Genomic DNA, 18,088 nt, shown 5'->3' on the forward strand with positions numbered 1-18,088 from the left:
ACATTATATGCACTAATATCCTTTCTGTACTTGAAGGCCCTGAAGAAACCTTACCAACACAAGTGAACCTACATATAGCGGCCATACAACAAATGCTCAACAAGTTAGGCAAGAATGTGAAACTCATGTGGTTACCAGGTCATGTCGGCATAACTGGTACCGAACATGCTGATGAATCTGCGAAATTAGTCGCTTAATCTCCTCTTCCCACTTTTATGTCTTTCACTAGAAAAGTATCAAAAGTCACCCCTGCTTCGCTACCAACAAAACAATGTCATATTGGCTCAACTGCAATTATGCATACAAAAACCTGGGCACAGGCAGATAGGCATAGACCTTGTAATGAGGAAGATGGAGCGCCACTCTCTGAAGTAATGCGTAAACGGTTCCAGGGGGAGTGACGGTTCCAAACGAGGGACATACCATTGCTGCGACGGCAGCTTTGATGATGTATTAGGCAACATAAAAAAAAACTTCCTTCTACTTCGACCTCTGCTGCAATGAGCAAATGCTTCGTGAGACTCTGCTTACCATCTGTCGATTTTGCCGTACAGCCAAACTTACGATCCCTCATATCTTGGTGGGGACATTCTCCTCACTAAATCTAGAAATCATTTTTCCCATAGCCAAAATTCCTTTAACTTGCTGAAAGAACCAACATTTTTCCCCCCTCTGTTCACGCCTCTCGGGAGCATAGGGCCTCAACTAGTCTCAGTCTTGCGTTGGTTTCGTTAATCTATTTTGATTTCTGACAGGGTAGGTAATTAGCCTGCCGCTACCAGTCCTAAGTAGTGGTAATGCCCACCTGTCGTTGCTTAGGAGCAACGCCTTCTTACTGCTAGGAGCGCCACCTGTGTTTCACATTTTTCTCGCAGAAGGATCGCACAGATGGTTGAGGTTTTCGCTAAATTTCATGTGTCTGCGCTATTACCTGTGATCATCCGCTTCCTTTTGCTGGCACCACTGATGATTTTGCTCGTTTTGGCAGTCACAATGCAAATAATGCGCTGACTATTGTGCGGGAGAAGGGATGGAAAGGATAACTTTTCGAGGTTAAGGAATGATTTTTTTTTTACAACAATAGATAAAATAGAAGCTTATTTAATTTTCTAAAATGTAATTGTCTACTCAAGGTAATCTAACCTTAACTCATTTTGAAACAAAGCCGATAGCCCTGGCAGCCAATGCTTGCATTAATTATAATTCTTGAATTGTAATTATAATAAATAATTAAAATAAATAAATAATTATGCTTTTCAGTCTCACCGCGTAACTCTTGAAATGTATACTGACGTGAATTCACCAAGTGTGGCACCCTTGAAAGCTTTTTTCATGCATCCATATAACTTTGATAATTTTTACCGGGCGCGCTAAATAAGTGATTAAAAAGTCAAGGTCATATTTATTAGTGCAAATTACAATTACAAATTTTTCGACTTTTAATTTAATGTTAAATTGCAGCAATTCGTATACTTCATATTCTAAAAGTGAAAATATTTTCAAGCAATTTATGTTTAATATATACAAAACCTAGTGAACAAAAATAAATCTGCTCTTAGAACTAAGTAAGATGAAAGACTTAAGCGACGAACTCGTTTACAAAACTTCATATTCTCGTACTTGTAATACATGAATTGCATTAGTATGTGAGCTGCTAATTTCATTAATTGACAACAAAAACATCATACGGCACCACCGACATTATGTCATTGATTTGCTGCAACAGCATTGGTCCCCAGTATTTACGCGTTTCGGGCAGAAAAGCTTGGAAGATTTGACGCCAATATTGATTTATAATATTTACCGCAAGTTCATCTAGGAAAGTAAAATTTTTCATTATAACAAAATAAGATCTGCTTGGTGTTTCTTAGTTACTTAATGTTGGATCTGGGAATACGCCACTGGCCAAAAACTTAAAGTCATTAACTTTGGGATCTGCATCAAATTTCGTCATACGCACAAATCGATGGCCATCAGCATCGTAGAAACCTCCCTCGTAGGTTTGGCCAATATTCACGTCAACTATGGGATGACATTAAAAGTATGCGAAATCAAATATACATACACAAGTGCGCATACACTTTTTACTAAGCCTCATTATAACTCACCCAAGGACACGTTGAATTGGCCCCTTGGTCGCAATTGCACATTACTCAACGTGAATTCCGCCTTATAATTGCCCACAATTCTTATTTCTGGCACATTGGATAGCGCTTTCATAGTTATTTTGCCATCCACCACTTTCAGGTCGAGCGTTTTTATATCTAATTTAGAAAAGCCATAAATGAGAGCGTCGCGCATTATTATACGCCCGCGTACATTGCCATTTGAGTATTGGAAGGTGGTGCGATTGAGTCGGAAAGGATCGATTACTGGTATATTCAGCTCCTTGTCACCGTTTTGCACACGAAGTAAAGACACTTGTAAGAGATTCTTGACGCAATTGTTGAATTCGGGGCTGCCATTTTTGCAAACTGGTATGTTGTCGTCTGGAAGGGGAAAATAATTAGTTAGGCAATAAGTTTTGTGACAAAGACAATTTAGTCAAAGAAGAAGTTAAAAAGCCTTAGGCAAACCCATGTGTATTTTTCCTCATTTTAGTTTACACTGTGCGACAAATTGGATGTCAAGGTGTAGGAGTTGGGAAATTCCTTTACAGAACGATAACGTCGGCTAAATATACAATATGGCGCAAAATTAACCGCCCTATCGAAAGACTTGGTTTTTTACAAATGGTGTCCTGCGTCAATCATATTTGACACTTGTAGACTAGACAGCTGCAGGATTCAAATAGACAAACATTGGAGAGCGCAAATGTCAAAATAAAGAGTTCCATCACTCAAAATTTTTTTTTGACGTGATAACGTCTTATAATTCGATTTAACAGGCTGCACGCACGAAAAAATGTGTCGTTACCTTGCTCATTAGTGTTACCTTGCTCATTGCCGTTACCTTGAATGAACTGCAAGCGAAAGCGCGGAACGAACGACAAAGCAAACAAAGCAAACGAAAAGCAACGTTCGACATCTTCCTCTCTCCTATTTAAGTGAGCGTATATATGTATGTATATGCGCAAATGTACATACATATATAAATTCACGTATTTGTATTTACATATGCCTTCTTATTGATTATTATTAATTTGATTTACTTGAAGAATTTAAAATAAAACCAAGTTTGTTAATAATACCTGTTGTTTTAATGTTATTATTATTAATTTTTTTTATTATATATGAAGGAAAAAATGTATGGTAATATTTACCACATACCTTATAAGATATGTTGTATACTAATATATGTATATAAACATGCATATACATATACGTTTTCGCGTAATTTTCAAAAAGAACAAATCTACAAGTAAAGATGCATACAAGTCATATGGACATATCAAATATACGAATATATTCCGTACGCAAGCAAATGTAAGCTAATGTGCTTGAACTGCAAGCGAGAGCGTGGAACGAACGACAAAGAGCACAATCGGCCCCCGCGTTCGGCAACGTTCGACATCTGGCTCTGTCCTACTTGAGTGAGCATATATATGTATGTATATGTATGTATATGCGCATTTGTATATAAATTCACATACTTGTATTTGCATATGCCTTCTTCCTGTGTGCATGGTAACGAACCAATTCTCTGTTGAGAATACACGATGATAGGAAAAATAGGAAATGAAAGGGAGTGTTTCAAGTGTAATGTGTCTTGAGAAAGTCAAATCGATGATGATGCCTCTAAGTGTTGTTGACTTATTAACGTCTGATGCAACTTGACCTATTCCATTGCAATTCCATTTACCTCCTCCTCTATATCCATACAAAATATCTATCAAACAAATAAAATTAAAATTTTGTTTTGAAAATTGCAACCATTCCATCAATATTTTCTTATGACGTTGTCACGTTAAACTATCGTCAGTAAACCGACTTTACAGATAACCTCTTTTTTATTCATTAAAAATGGTTACTTTTGCGCCACCTTGCATAAAAAATCCTAAATAAGTAAGCCCGTGGAGTTATAAACATTTTTTGTTTTTTGTTTTTTTGCTTTTCGAATTGAATGTTCATCTTCGTGCCCAAAATTTGCTTCAAAAAGTTATAAATAAAGTTTAAATCAGCGATCTGTCTCCGTTCTATTCTGGTTGGGTCATGAGTTTAGCTGTACATAAGGAAAAATATGTACATCTGAAACCTGCAATCCTTGAGAAAATTTCCCTCATAATGAACTTGCAGGTGGCGAGCGGCAAAACTCTTTCTTTTAAGGCCAGCGAATGTAGGTTAGGTAGTGCTGGCTGATCTGTATAAAGATCTCACTTAAACCGCCAAGGTCCGTTGTGTTGCCAACACTATGTATTAGGAATCGAAAATATCAATATATAATTCATAATGCACTTCTTCGCTAGTTTTAACAAGCCATTCCGCCTGTCTGCAATATCGTTCAAGGATGGAAAATATGCTGATACTAGGTATATTTGTCGATACCTACAAAGAGCCGGACAGTGCCAAAGTAGGTGTTCCCAAGCACCCCTAGCATTCGCTTTGTTGCGTTTGTTACACGCATCGTTCTGGACTAGTCTCATTTTGGTTGCGTGATGTGGGGTGAGGCAGTGTCACGTCGGTGATCCAACCAAGATTTTGCAGTCTTTCCTAGACAGTGATAAAATAAAGTTTATGGTTTTGGTATTCTTAATCCTTAGCTTCGTTTTTGGCAGTTTTGTACAAGGTTTAGTATTCCCTTATTGACATAAAGCCAGCGAAAGTGGAATTGGAATGTCCTGTTTTGTTAGCCCGTTTACTGTATAATTTGCTGGTATATCCGCTGCCCCCGTTGTTTTCGAAAAATTATTCATTGTTAGGAAATTTAAAAATTTCCAAGAGTCTTTTGTTGTAAATCAACAACTGATACAAACAATATTTCCCCAATGCTATTATTAATATAGTAATAAAGCGGGGATTAAAAAATTAATCTAATAATTAGTAACTTATAGTCATTGCCTGCCGGGTCGTATGAGTAATCTTTTTCCTTCCTACTTATCTAATCTCATACAGCGCGTTGACATTTGCTTCGTGCTTCATTTATTGCTTTTTCGCTGTTCTATAACACAGATGATTTCCGCTAAGGTTTTTGAAGCCAACAAATAATATGAAAAATTTTGCAAATTTATCAACAACAAAATATAGAAAAAAGATTTAATGAGCAAAATTCTGGCAGGTACTTCGCGTATCTCAACAGCGCTAGAAGACCTCAATTATAAATATTTATTAACTTATTGCCAAATAATTACTATTATTTATCTACTTGCAACAACTTACGATTTTTCATGCATATATACATACATGCACACACATACATATGTACGTAGTTTTTCTTAACTATAAATCGCATTTTTATTCGTTTCAATTTTTACGCTAAAATTCTCTCGCGTAATTTTTAGTTTTCTTCATGCGTACTTCCATATGTGTATGTGTGTATATGCCGATATTTACCTTGCTATCTAGACCCAGTCAACCGCATACGCGTGCTGCTGGCTACTGTTTACAAGCGCAACAACAAATACACCAAGTGTGCCGCGCAGCAGCCACAGCCACAGCGACCAGCTTCAAGTGAAGGTCGGCCGCTTCGAAGGCAGCATTTCAAGCGCACAATATGACCTTTGATATGCGCTGATTACGTGTCTACAAATTTACAATTATCCATTCTAAGATCGAGTTTTGCTTTTTTTTATTAATTTTTAGATTGGCGGCGTAAATTGTGTGGGCCTCGTTTGTTTTGCGCAAGTGAATATAAACAAATAAAAAATGTAGCACATGTTGCTGTACAACACAAATGTATGTTACATTATTTGTGCTACATACATATGTATATTTGTATGTAATAATACTGTGTACGTAATAAGACTCGTCGTATAGTCTGACATGTAAAGCTACAAAAGAATTTGGCCAGCTTGGGACGTCAGGCGCTCAAAGGCGCTACTCAATCGGTCAAGGCACAACGTCTCTAAGATAGTTGCTTTGATCACAGGTCACACTGTCTCTCTTTTGTCGAATGCACCTCATTTCTAGTACTGCAAAAGCTGCAAAAATGATGCTGAAGCGTCTATCAGACATCTTCTTTGTCGCTATCCTGCGTGGCATATCACTAGTTTTAGATATTTTTGCTCGTCGTTTTTTAATGCTACTGATGATCTTAGGGATGTAAGTGTCAGCCAGATCAATGGGTTTGCACTTAAAACAAAATGGCTTACCGAGGAGTATCCCAATGGATCGGCGACGGTCTAACTGAGTTGGCTTAAAGGCCGCCTGCCACTTCTACCTACCTAATAATAGTATAGCGCATGAAACTATGATATGTAAGTCTAGGCCTCCACTCAAATATCTCTTCCGAGCGAGACTTACTTTTGAATGAGACTCGGATATACCAATGCAATTATTACCATTATTTGTCGCTTACTGTCCATTATAGCTGTTTGCGCGCTTGATAGCAAATTTAAGTAGCTACGAAAGATGGTTGTACAGGGTTGCCAATATTCGACGGACCCATCTGGCAACCCTGAATCTTTTGACAGACACGTCAGATCGCTTAATGACATACCGCGTTGGAAGCGTCAGTCCAAGCAAAATTAAAATTAAATAATGTGAAAAGTGCGCCTTCTAAGAACACCATTAAACGTTTGTAGGAAAGGTTTTCGACTGGTGATGCTCTTTCTAATCCAAAGAGGCCAAATCAAAAACGACCAAGGCGTCGCCAAGGACATCCCAAAATCGCCGTTCTCAGCAGTTGGGCATTGCTCGGACCACTTTACAACGAATTATCTGTATTGATTTCCATTAATTCCCGTATTGTGGTGTTATTTAAGTAGTGGTAGTGCAAAATGCCCAACCCGGGCTAAAACCTGTCAATAGTCCTTTTGCTGTAGTTACGAGTATTTAAGACAGTATAAATATTAAAAAAAATGGACTAACCATTTTCGCATCAAATTGCACGATGAAATTTACATAGCTAGAATTATCCGATTCACATTAAATATGCGCCAATTATATAATCCTGAGACTGAATGACTATTCTCCATTATTGGTTGAAAAAAAGAGGTTGTCTGTAAAGTCGGTTTACTGACGATAGTTTAACGTGACAACGTCATAAGAAAGTACTGATGTAATGGTTGCAATTTTCAAAACAAAATTTTAATTTTATTTGTTTCATAGATATTTCGTATGGATATAGAGGAGGAGGTAAATGGAATCGCAATGGAATAGGTCAAGTTACATTTACGCAAACATGAAAAATGACGAAACATTTATCAAATTCATGAAAAATATCTTCAATTTCGATTGTGCATCAGACGTTAATAAGTCAACAACACTAAGAGACACTTTACACTCGAAACACCTCCTTTCATTTCCTACTTTTCCTATCATCGTCCTAGTCTCAACAGAGAAATGGTTCATTACCATGCACACAGGAATAAGGCATATGCAAATACAAATATGTGAATTTACACATGCGCATATACATACATATATATGCTCACTCAAGTAGGAGACCGACAGATGTCGAACGTTGCCGAACGCGAGGGCCGATTGTGCTCTTTGTCGTTCGTTCCGCGCTCTCGCTTGCAGTTCAAGCACATTACATTAGCTTACGTTTACTTGCGTACAGAATAGATTCGTACATTTGATATGTCCATATGATGTATATGCATCTTTGCATCTAGATTTGTTCTTTTTGTTTGAGAATTGCTCGAAATTGAATAATAAGACGTTAACACGGCTAAATCGATAAGATGGCTAAATCGAATTATAAGACGTTATCCCTTCAAAAAAACTCGAACAGCGTATTTTTAAAATCCTTTTCTAAGCCGCTTCTGATCTATCGCCTACAACCTTCCATTCAAGTTTTCAGAACTTCTGGCGAGTTGTTAAAGACGTTGTGTTGATGGATTGAAGTAGCGGTCAGATTTGACGAATAGGAGACGTTGGAACTCCTGTTCATCAAATCTGACCGCTACTTCAATCTGATCAAATTTAGCCAGTCATGTCAAATGCAAAGCTAAACCTCCTTAGCCGTCAATCTAAGCTTGGCAATCGTTTAGGGCAACTCACCGCGATTTCACCCCACATTTTTCCAGCTGTTGTTCACGTAATTTATAAAGCTTTTATATTCAGTTACCCCGCCTTTCAAAATGGGTGCCCTTCTTAATGTTTCAGCAAAAAATTGCAAGCGTCAAATTGACCCAAAAGCAGAATTCGGCAAGAGTTCATTCTTAAGACCAGCCTTATGTAAATGGTTCCAAACGAATTTCTGATTTAGCTTTAGTTTCTAGGTAATGTTGATGTTATGTTATGGTTGCTAGCTCCTCTTTTGAACTAAACATTTCATTGACTAGCCAAAAATTTCACATAGACCTAAATTTATATATAAACTTTACAACATCACGAAAAATGTGCACATTAGGGTGACCGCACATATAAAAAAAATAATTACAATTTGATATGTAGGTCATAAAACTACATTATATTATCTGACAGAAGTGCTAGAGCCCAATTCTAAGTGATTCCACAGTTTTCATGCGCTATATTCGAGAGAATCAGGCACTAAGCCTACAACACTTTTTTTACCCAATGTGAAATATTTCTTTGGCTGCGCTGTGCTCCCAGCCGTCTGCTTGTCACTGCCAGAGCCGACCACCTCTGCACGCGCAGGTCTTGCTGTGGCAGAAACAGTATCAGTAGTAGTTGTTGTAGTGGTAGAGGGCGAGCTACTCGATATATCAGCGGCATTTATGCTTGATACTGTGGTAGGACCTGTTGTGGTTGTTGTAACAGATGCTGAGAGCTCCTCTTGGGCAAACGCAAAGCACAAAAACAACGTGAAAATGCACGCTACGCACCGCTTGTTTAGATGCAAAAGCATTTTGATGGATTTTTTTTTTTTTTTTTTTTTTAATTGCAATGTTTTTACGTTCACAGAATTTTCACAGTTCACTAGCTTTCTTGTGTATATTTTACAATATTTTAATTATTTAAATTTTCCGATTTAAAAATTTCTGTTTTTGGTGTCACACTTAGACGCGACTACTGCTGACCGGCTTCTGCGTTCAGATGCATTTCTGCAGTCGGTTTTATGAAATGTTCCAATAAAATCAAATTGATACGAAAATAATTTTATACAATTTTACTTACAGCCACACAAACTTACCAAGTGACTATTTTATCGAACATATCACTGGTCACAAATACATATATTCAAGCACACACACATATATACATACTTGCATATGTATGCGTGAATATCTGGTACAAGTTGAACTATCTGCATTTATAAGCACGACTAGGTGGGTAATTATTGTTAGTTGCATTCATACATACATACACACATACATACAAACAGGTAATATGCCGAGTGTTCGAGCACTTAGTTTTTCTATGGGCTTTCAAAGCATTGTATGTACGAATTATATATTTTAATGGTAATTATTTTTATTGCACAATGCACATATTTTATCAATACGAGGTTCATATTAGGTGCATTAAAAAGTTCACAACGTCACGCTTCATTTCGATGATGAAATTTAAGGCATTTGCTCATACGAGGTGCTACTACTGGAAAAATCAACATTGCTGGTTGAAAATAGTTTAATTATTTTTCAAAATATTCTCCATGAGAAGCAATACACCGTTGCATTCGTTTGAGCCATGTTTCGAGGCACTTTGTTGAGTCGCGCTTCCAATTCTCTGGGCAATGTAGTAAGTGCTCACATGCCGGTCAACGCGATGATTGTCAAGGTTCTATCGACATTTTCAGCGATTGACCTACCAGAACGAAATCGTTAAAATTGCAGCTTTACATTTACGTTGCATATAGAATATAGAAAAATAAGTTTTGCGGTTGAACAAAAAAAAACACAATTGTATGATTTCAAATGCACTTTATTATTCAGTATAGTCGCCCTGAACATCAATACACTTGTTCCAACTTGATTCCAATTTCTGAATTACATCTCTAAAGTGAGAATCTGGAAGGGCTGCAAAGTACGCTTTCACAGCTGCTATGACCTCATCATTTGATGAGAAATGATTTGCGCGCATGAATTTTTTAGGTGTGAAAATAGATGGAAGTCGCTAGGGATATCCCAAAATTTCGGACTTTAATTCATGGATTTTAGCCATTGTCAAAATGCCCTTGTGGCAGATAGTCCTGACAGAAGTGCCCTGATAAAAATTTTTTCCCGTCAGCAGATCTAAAAGGTTACAATAATACTCAGAATTCTAAAAGTATTCGATGCGGTACCAGCTGGTGGTGGCAGAGTAAGAGGAAGACCTTCACTTGGTGTGTCCAACTGGCGCCGGTAAGCAAGAAACGACCGTTTGTTAATCTCGACCAAAATCGCGTAAGCGGTATTCGCACCATTAAGAAGAAGAAGAATATTCAGCATTTATTATTTTACTAGTTTGCAAGTAACCTATAAACAAAATTTCTTGCGCATTCGAAAAAACGGATGCTAACACATTTTTGGCCGATTGCTGGACATGAACTCATATCGGAGCCGAATAACCAGGTTCACATCACTCTTTAGCCTCTTGCTTTGTTTTAGAATCATGGTGATAGATCTAAGACTCATCTATAGTCACAAATCGGCGCACGAAATCCGCTCTAAATGCTGCTGAGAAAGTCGCATTCGAATGTTTTTTTGTTCCATTGTTTGCGAATGGGACACCCATTGTGCACTGCGTATACAAACTCTCTGAAGCCCAATACTTCAATCAAAATATTGCTTATGCCCAGGTAATTAAAGATAGTATAACACAATTGGCGAGCCTCGTTAAATCTAGAAATAGACTTGTGGAAACATTCGTAAATACTCAGCGATAATTTATTCCTGCGCCTCCAATCGGCAATTGTTTAAGTCCTCATGCAACAAGAGATGAATATCGGTCTCACAGATGATATTACGAAAATGCTTCAAATCATTTGCATCAAGTAGAAAATTCGAAATTTCGAAACAGGAACTAATGTCGATTTCTAAAAAGTATAAATAAAAGTAAACCTTATAGCACACCTATAGACGCTATAAAAGAGGCCGACCGCAAATTTCGCATTCTTTTATTTCTCATCCCGAATTTTAACGAATTCTTCTTTTGACTTCGATTGCAATTTTTCAGCCATTCCTCGTAGTGGTTTTTCGATTTCGTCCCCTAAGTTGGTTAAAACTTTTTGTCATTCCAATGATTTACGCCTGGTCGCTGAGCTTTAAATTATGCACTTTATTGCCAAATCTGCGCTGTTTAAAAGTCCTCAAAAACTATTAGGAAAAAATTGCTCAAATTATATTTTGGTGATTTATAAGGTACTTTTTATTAAAATTATATTAACTTTAATTTTTTATTGTAATTTTGTTGCAAAACACAGAGAAAGCAGCAAATAGTCGTCACGAATGGAAGCTTTGCACTTTATTTGGCCGATGGAATAAATCGCAAAATATGGTTCATTAAGGCCACGTAGTGGAAAGCATTCGGCACGTTTTATTTCACCTAATACTCAAAGTACTTAAAATTTTTAACGCTTTATTTACTTCATCTAATTTCAATACAAATTATACTGTTTCGTATTAATAAGTTTTCATTATAACTTACCTTGCCTTTTTGTATAAATTTAATTCCAATTAGTCTTTTGGCTTTTGTGATAAATAATTAAAAATGTCTGGAAAGTCGTTCAAATTCAATGTGTTTTTTATTTAGTTGTGAATAATTCATCGTTTTCACAAAGTGTTCAGTCATGACTAATTTCATAAAAACCTGTGCACCTGCACCATTCCTTAGCCTTCGGTGTGAGTGACACTGAAAAGCAGTGGAATTCAGAAATTATTCTACATTGAGTGTCGAGACTGCCTATTTAATTAGTCGCTGAACGATAAACTCCATACAGATAATTGGTAATTTCACTTAACCCTGAAATAATAAGATGTTTTTGTAGTGCGTTAGTCATAAGAAACATAAATTTTATATGCCCACTACTCCTGGCCTAACAATGGAAAAATTAGTACTAGGTTGCTCAATAAGCTTTGTGGTTCGATAGGAGAAGGCTTAGCTATTAGCCTAAACTTGTTTTTGTTATGTTGGTACCACTCTACATACGTACGTAAGCGAAGTATCATTTCAATCTCTCATTCATTCTTTGTTTACAAGCCAGTATTTTCTACAATGGAAAAAATCAAATCTCAAGCAGTGATTGAATTTTCGATTTTAGAAGGTTTAAAAGCAAAGGAAATTTATGAACGAATATTGAAAGCGTATAAGCCATTAATTAGTACAGTAAAAAAATGGGTTGGTGAATTTAAACCTAGTCGTACGAGCCTTGAAAACGATCCACGTCAAGAACTTCCCAAAACAGCAACAAGACTAGAAATCGTAAAAAACATACAGGATATCGTATTGGAAAATCGAGAAAAATATTTAATAGAAAACCTCCGCATCTCATTGGGCAGTCTAAGCAATATTTTGACTGAAGTTTTGGGTTTTAGAAAGCTCTTATCCGCTGTGCACAAGGGGTGCCTCATTCGCTAACAATGGAACAAAAATACATTCGAATACGTCTTTCCCAGCAACATTTAGAGCGTTTTCGAACGGATGGATGAGACTTGGGTCCATCACGATTTTTTTTGTTTTTTGTTTTTTTGATGGCTGAGGTAGGATTAAAAATGCCTTCGCACTTTCAACGACCGTCGTCTACTGCGTCGTGTGGTGTGGCCACTAAAACAATCCCTCCTCTCCTTCTGGTGAGACACCCTTCCCGGAACAGCTTTCTATATTATCTAGTTCGGGAGTGCCAAGAACGGGATTCATAAAGCACCAATTCCATTCACCCACATCAGGGTCCACCATATTTGTAGCCAGCATTCATGCTATAGGCTCGTCTTCTTGAGTCTCTATCTGTGCGGCTTCGCTTTGTTGCACTGTGTCGAGGCACATCACCACGATCCTAAATCAAAACGCGAGGCTAATGATTGGTGTGAAAGTGGTTACTCGGCTCCGAAACGAGTTCGTATCCAAAAATTGGTCGAGAAGGTGTTAGCAGCAGTTTTTTGGGATGCGAAAGAAATTTTGCTTATAGGTTACTTGCAAACTGGTAAAACAATAAATTCTGAATATTATTGTAACCTTTTAGACCAGCTAAAGGAAAAAATTCGTAAAAAAAGACTCAGTTTGCAGAAGAAAGAAATTATTTTTCATCAGGACAATGCAGCGCCACACGAGCATTTTGGAAATGGCTAAAATCCATGAATTAAAGTTTGAACTGTTGGAGCATCCACTGTATTCAACAGATTTGGCCCCTAGTAACTTCCATCTGTTTCCAGACCTAAGAAACTGCATGCGTGGAAATCGTTTTTCTTCAAATGATGAGCTCATAACAACTGTGGAATCGTATTTTGCAGCCCTTCCAGATTCTCACTTCTGGCATGGAATTCATAAATTGCATTCGTGTTAAGCAGTTTTCGAGCCCTTTATCCAGTCGCGTTTCCTTGGTGTTTCTTAAATTGTGTGGTATCCAACGCGAATACACTTATTTTCACTACAAAGTTATCATGCAACATCCTATTGATATTCATCATACTAATTCTTCAATTTCACGGTATATGACACACCAATCTTGCGCAATCGATTCGCTCACCGCATAAATATTTTTTGGCCCAACAGATCTTGGACGACCTTCCCGTAATTCAAAAGTGAGCGAATAGTGTCCACAAGAAAATGCATTGTGCCAGTTTTTACGGTGCTAAAGGAAGGCCCGTGCTCCAACCATTTTTTTAAGCCAATGTAAAAACACTAATATGGCTCACACATCAACACTTTCTGAGTGCGTTTATAGCAAAATATGTAAAACTTTCCAATGGAAATGTCAGATGGCGCCTGATAACGCTAGAAGAGCCTAAGGCCAGAAATATAAATATATAGTAATCCTCTTATATATACATACATATATGTATGATTGTAAAATAAGTATTTTTTTCTTTTATTGAGTATAATAATAATTTTTGCATTCACAAAAAAATATATTGCATTAAATTATATAACATACGGTCCACACTTACTTAATTTGACGTTCATCACACCCTTCATGCGGAGCAATATGTAATTACTATTTTTTTTTTGTTTTTGTAATTTTTTCGTCATTACGATCAGCGCAAATAGTCGACTATAATCAATGTTTTAATTTATTTTTTAATTTTTTTTGTATAAAAATATAGGTCATTCTATAATAAAAACCATATTAAATCAAGTTTCCGATTTTATACCAGGTTTATAAAAATTCTACAATTTTTCATCAAAATTTCAAAACTTTAAAACGGAATTAAAAAAATTAGGTACGCAGTTTTATAGCCTATATATAAGTGATTCTAGAATACCAACTTGAAGCGAAAGTAGCGGAAAATTCTCGATGATATTTTCGACATATTTTCTCTATATAAAAAATATTTAATTTTACTAAAATGTTAGGTCTTTAACACGTGAACAAAAAAAACACGTTTTTTTTTTGTCCCAAATGAGTTTTATTCATCAACGATATTTCTTTATCTTTTACCTCAATATAGGCCTCAGTTTCAGCGATAATCTCTTAGGTTAGGTTAGGTTGAAGCGGTTATCCTGTGGGACACACTCAGGCTCATAGCCCATTGTGATGCCGCGTGAGAAGCTTGTGCATAGCTCTCCTAAAACCAGAGTGTGCTTTTCAAAAATTTTAGAATATTTCTGATTTCTGCAGAACTGAGATCTTTCAACTCATTAAAAAATTGTTTACCTGGAATAGTAAGCCCATGTCTGGATAGAACAGGGCAGTGGCACAGAAGGTGTAAGATTGTCTCTTCCTCGTCCTCATCTAGACAACTTCTACAGAAGTCATGTGTTTGCACACCCATTCTCTGGACGTACCTACCTATAAGGAAGTGCCGCGTTAGGACTGAAATCCGTCTACTAAGACTGTGTTTATTTTGGCTTAGCAGAGACTCTGTGTGTTTAGCATTGAGAGTCGGCCACAGTTGACGGGCGATTTTGCAGGTGACTTCATTACGCCATCTTTCGTTTGCTTCCTATACAATTTCTTCAAGGATGAGTAGCTTACATGTTTGTAAGGGTATCCCTATATCATTGTCTATGTACTCATCAGTCAATTTGGTACCGAGCCTCGCTAATTCATCGTCTCTACAGTTACCCTCAAGGTCACGATGGCCAGAAACCCATGTTACCTTTAGGTGAAATGACTCAGCCATCTCTTTAAGAGATGTGTGGCATTTCATGGCTACCTTGGAGGTTGTCGACTGTTTTGTGAAGGATTTTATCACCGCTTGGCTATCAGTAAGGTAATCTTTGCAATCGTGCGAAATTTCCCACCGGCGAGCATTTTTTTGTTTTTTTGGTAGGTCTACGAACAGCCAGTAGAAACTTTGAGCCAAATCTGGTGAATCCGGTGGATGTAGGCGCAATTTAAAGTTCAATTCAAGTAGTTTTGCAATGGTTATGATTGACTTGTGACACGGTGCATTGTCTGATGGAAAAAAATTATGAGCAAACGCGGCACCCATTTTGAACAGAGCTTTCTCATAGTCAAATGCTCATGCAATATAAAGCCAACTCGCACTTTTGATATCTTTGCGAAGTCAGCTAACTAACGCAACTTCACTTTTCGATTATTCAAAACGATTTTGTGGAACGAAATCCTTTTTGACCATTGTTTTGAAAATAATAAAAGTAATGTCACTCTGAGCGCAATAACTCACGAACTAATAAATAGAATATCACTAAATTTTAACAGCTGTCGTTTGCTAATACGCCAGGTGTGTAGTTCTTCTAGTTTTTCAACTTTTCCTGTAAATAGACCCGAAACCTGACACCATTTTTAATTGTTGTTTTTAAAACATATTACTCCTAAATTTTTTAGGATTGCTGCTGAAGTACCAGTAATGGAGCACAAACTGGCACAAGTGCCTTTCATGTTGTTGTTGTTGTTGTAGCAGTATCTTCGCCCTGTCAGTGAAGTGTAATTACCGGTCGTCTTCGTCTAGCTCATCTAACGGTAGGCCCAGGAAACTGGCAGTTTCCACGGGTTGGGTCCAGAGGGAGAGAGGTGTTAGATGAGTGGGTTTGGTGGGGCATGTGAAGAGGTGGTTAGAGTCGTGCGGGGTACCTTCACATGCTGGACATATGTTTAGTATGTCGGGGTCGATTCTGGATAGGAAGGAGTTTAACCTGCTACAATATCCAGAACGCAATTGTGCCAAGATTACGCGGGACTCTCGAGGAAGCTGGAGCTCTTCGTCTGCGATAGGTGGTGGTTGGACTCCGATAACGGCATTCGGGGGTCGGGAGCTTAAGAAGGTGGTAAGGGTATCCCGATGAATGTCGTTAATTGCCTGTCTGTATACTGTCTGATCCTGGAGTGGTCTGTCCGTTTTGTCCTGGATCTCGTCCACGTAGTTGAGGAAGTGTCTCCTGATGTGCCTGGGAGGTGGCTCAGGCTCGAGCAGGTGTCTGCATGGGTGAGGCCTACGGTGACACCCAAGCAGAAACTGCTTGCCGAGCATTTTGTTGTGCTCCTTAACCGGGAGCATGTGCGCCTCGTCATGCAAATGTTGGATAGGGGACATCAGGAGACATCCTGTCACGGTCCTGATGGCAGTATTCTGGCAGGTCTGAAGCTTGGTCCACTGCGTATCACTGGTTCCAGGCGACCAGACAGGCGCGGCATAGTTCAGAACCGGTCGGCCTATTGCTTTGAAAGTCGACAGCAACATTTCTTTGTCTTTGCCCCAAGTGCTGCCGGCGAGCGACTTGAGGACCTTGTTGCGATTCTGTACTCTCGTTGCAATAGCGGTTGTGTGCGCTGAGAAGGAGAGCAAGCTGTCAAAGGTGACTCCCAAAATTCTGGGGTTGTTTACCGTCGGTATTGGGGTGTCATCGACGTGCACCTGAAGTGGCAGCTTGACCTCCTTTGTCCAGGTGGTAAAAAGGGTCGCCGTGGATTTAGTGGGAGAAAGTTTTAAGTTTCTCGCAATGAAGAAGCGAGAAAGGCGGGCGAGGTAGTCGTTTACTTTTGAGCATAGGCCATCAATGTCATTGCCCGACGCCATTATCGTGCAGTCGTCGGCATATGAGACCAGTGAGACTCCCTCTGGTGGCTGGGGGAGTTTCGAAATATAGAAATTAAAAAGCAAGGGTGAAAGGACACCACCCTGCGGTACTCCTTGCTTTATTTTTCTCTGTTTTGAGGTTTGGTCTCAAAATATTACCGACGAGTGACGACCACTCAGGTAGTTCGCGGTCCACCTCTTCAGCTCTGGCGGGAGTGTCGACTGTAAAATGTCATCTAGTAGCGTGGCGTGGCTGACTGTGTCGAAAGCCTTTTGTAGGTCCAACGCTACTAGGACAGTCCTCTCGCAGGGGCGGTTTTGGTTTAGTCCGCGGTTTACCTGGGTGTTTATGACGGTGAGTGCCGTGGTGGTACTGTGCACTCTACGGAAACCATGCTGGTGTGGGGCTGGAGTCAGATGTTCAGTGAGGAGTGGGAGTAGAAGGGCTTCAAGGGTTTTCACTACTGGGGTAGGGAGAGTTATTGCCTTTCATCTCTTGCTTTGCTATCATTAAGTACGGTGAAGAAATATCAGACCCTGTCTGCTATTTTCCGCTCGACAATTTGAGAAGAGTGTCGTATCATATTTTCGGTATTCGAAATTAACCCATATATTCGCTCAGCTGTTAGTGGACTCCATTAGTTATTTCTCTTGTGCAGTATAGTGAAAAATTAAAGCTTTCGTAACAAGCCCTCCAACACAAAATGGCTACATTTATCCGCGACATAGAGCCCCATGCAATTACAAGTTAGACTCCCATATCAAACAGATGCCGCCAAATGATGTCAAATGAAATAAATTTGGTTTGATAAATTCATTGCGTATATTAATATGTACATAAGCATTTTGCCATAAAATGTAAGTAGCAGTAATAAAGTTATATTCTTAACTCTATGAATATGTATCTATGTATATACAAAAATTGTGAATATTCTGTCAAAAAAAATCCCTGAGTATTTTTATTAA

General features: G+C 38.3%; 1 protein-coding gene across 1 annotated transcript; it reads right to left on the reverse strand.

Moving 5' to 3' along the window:
* Nucleotides 1-1,375: 1,375 nt before the first annotated feature.
* On the reverse strand, nucleotides 1,376-9,119 carry LOC128864379 (uncharacterized). Its single transcript, XM_054104011.1, has 4 exons — nucleotides 8,619-9,119; nucleotides 2,109-2,489; nucleotides 1,876-2,022; nucleotides 1,376-1,815 (listed from the first exon to the last, which is right to left on the reverse strand). Exons 1-4 carry the CDS (start codon nucleotides 8,911-8,913, stop codon nucleotides 1,664-1,666), a joined length of 975 nt encoding a protein of 324 aa, XP_053959986.1. The 5' UTR covers nucleotides 8,914-9,119; the 3' UTR covers nucleotides 1,376-1,663.
* Nucleotides 9,120-18,088: the final 8,969 nt, after the last annotated feature.

This window comes from Anastrepha ludens, chromosome 5, assembly GCF_028408465.1.
Source record: "Anastrepha ludens isolate Willacy chromosome 5, idAnaLude1.1, whole genome shotgun sequence".
Taxonomy (NCBI): domain Eukaryota; kingdom Metazoa; phylum Arthropoda; class Insecta; order Diptera; family Tephritidae; genus Anastrepha; species Anastrepha ludens.

Coding starts and splice junctions, on each gene's coding strand:
- LOC128864379 (XM_054104011.1), bottom strand. CDS start 8,913: ATGCTTTTGCATCTAAACAAGCGGTGCGTAGCGTGCATTTTCACGTTG. Junction 2,023..2,108: donor CCAATTCAACGTGTCCTTGG/GTGAGTTATAAT, acceptor GTCATCCCATAG/TTGACGTGAATATTGGCCAA. Junction 1,816..1,875: donor ATTCCCAGATCCAACATTAA/GTAACTAAGAAA, acceptor TTACTTTCCTAG/ATGAACTTGCGGTAAATATT.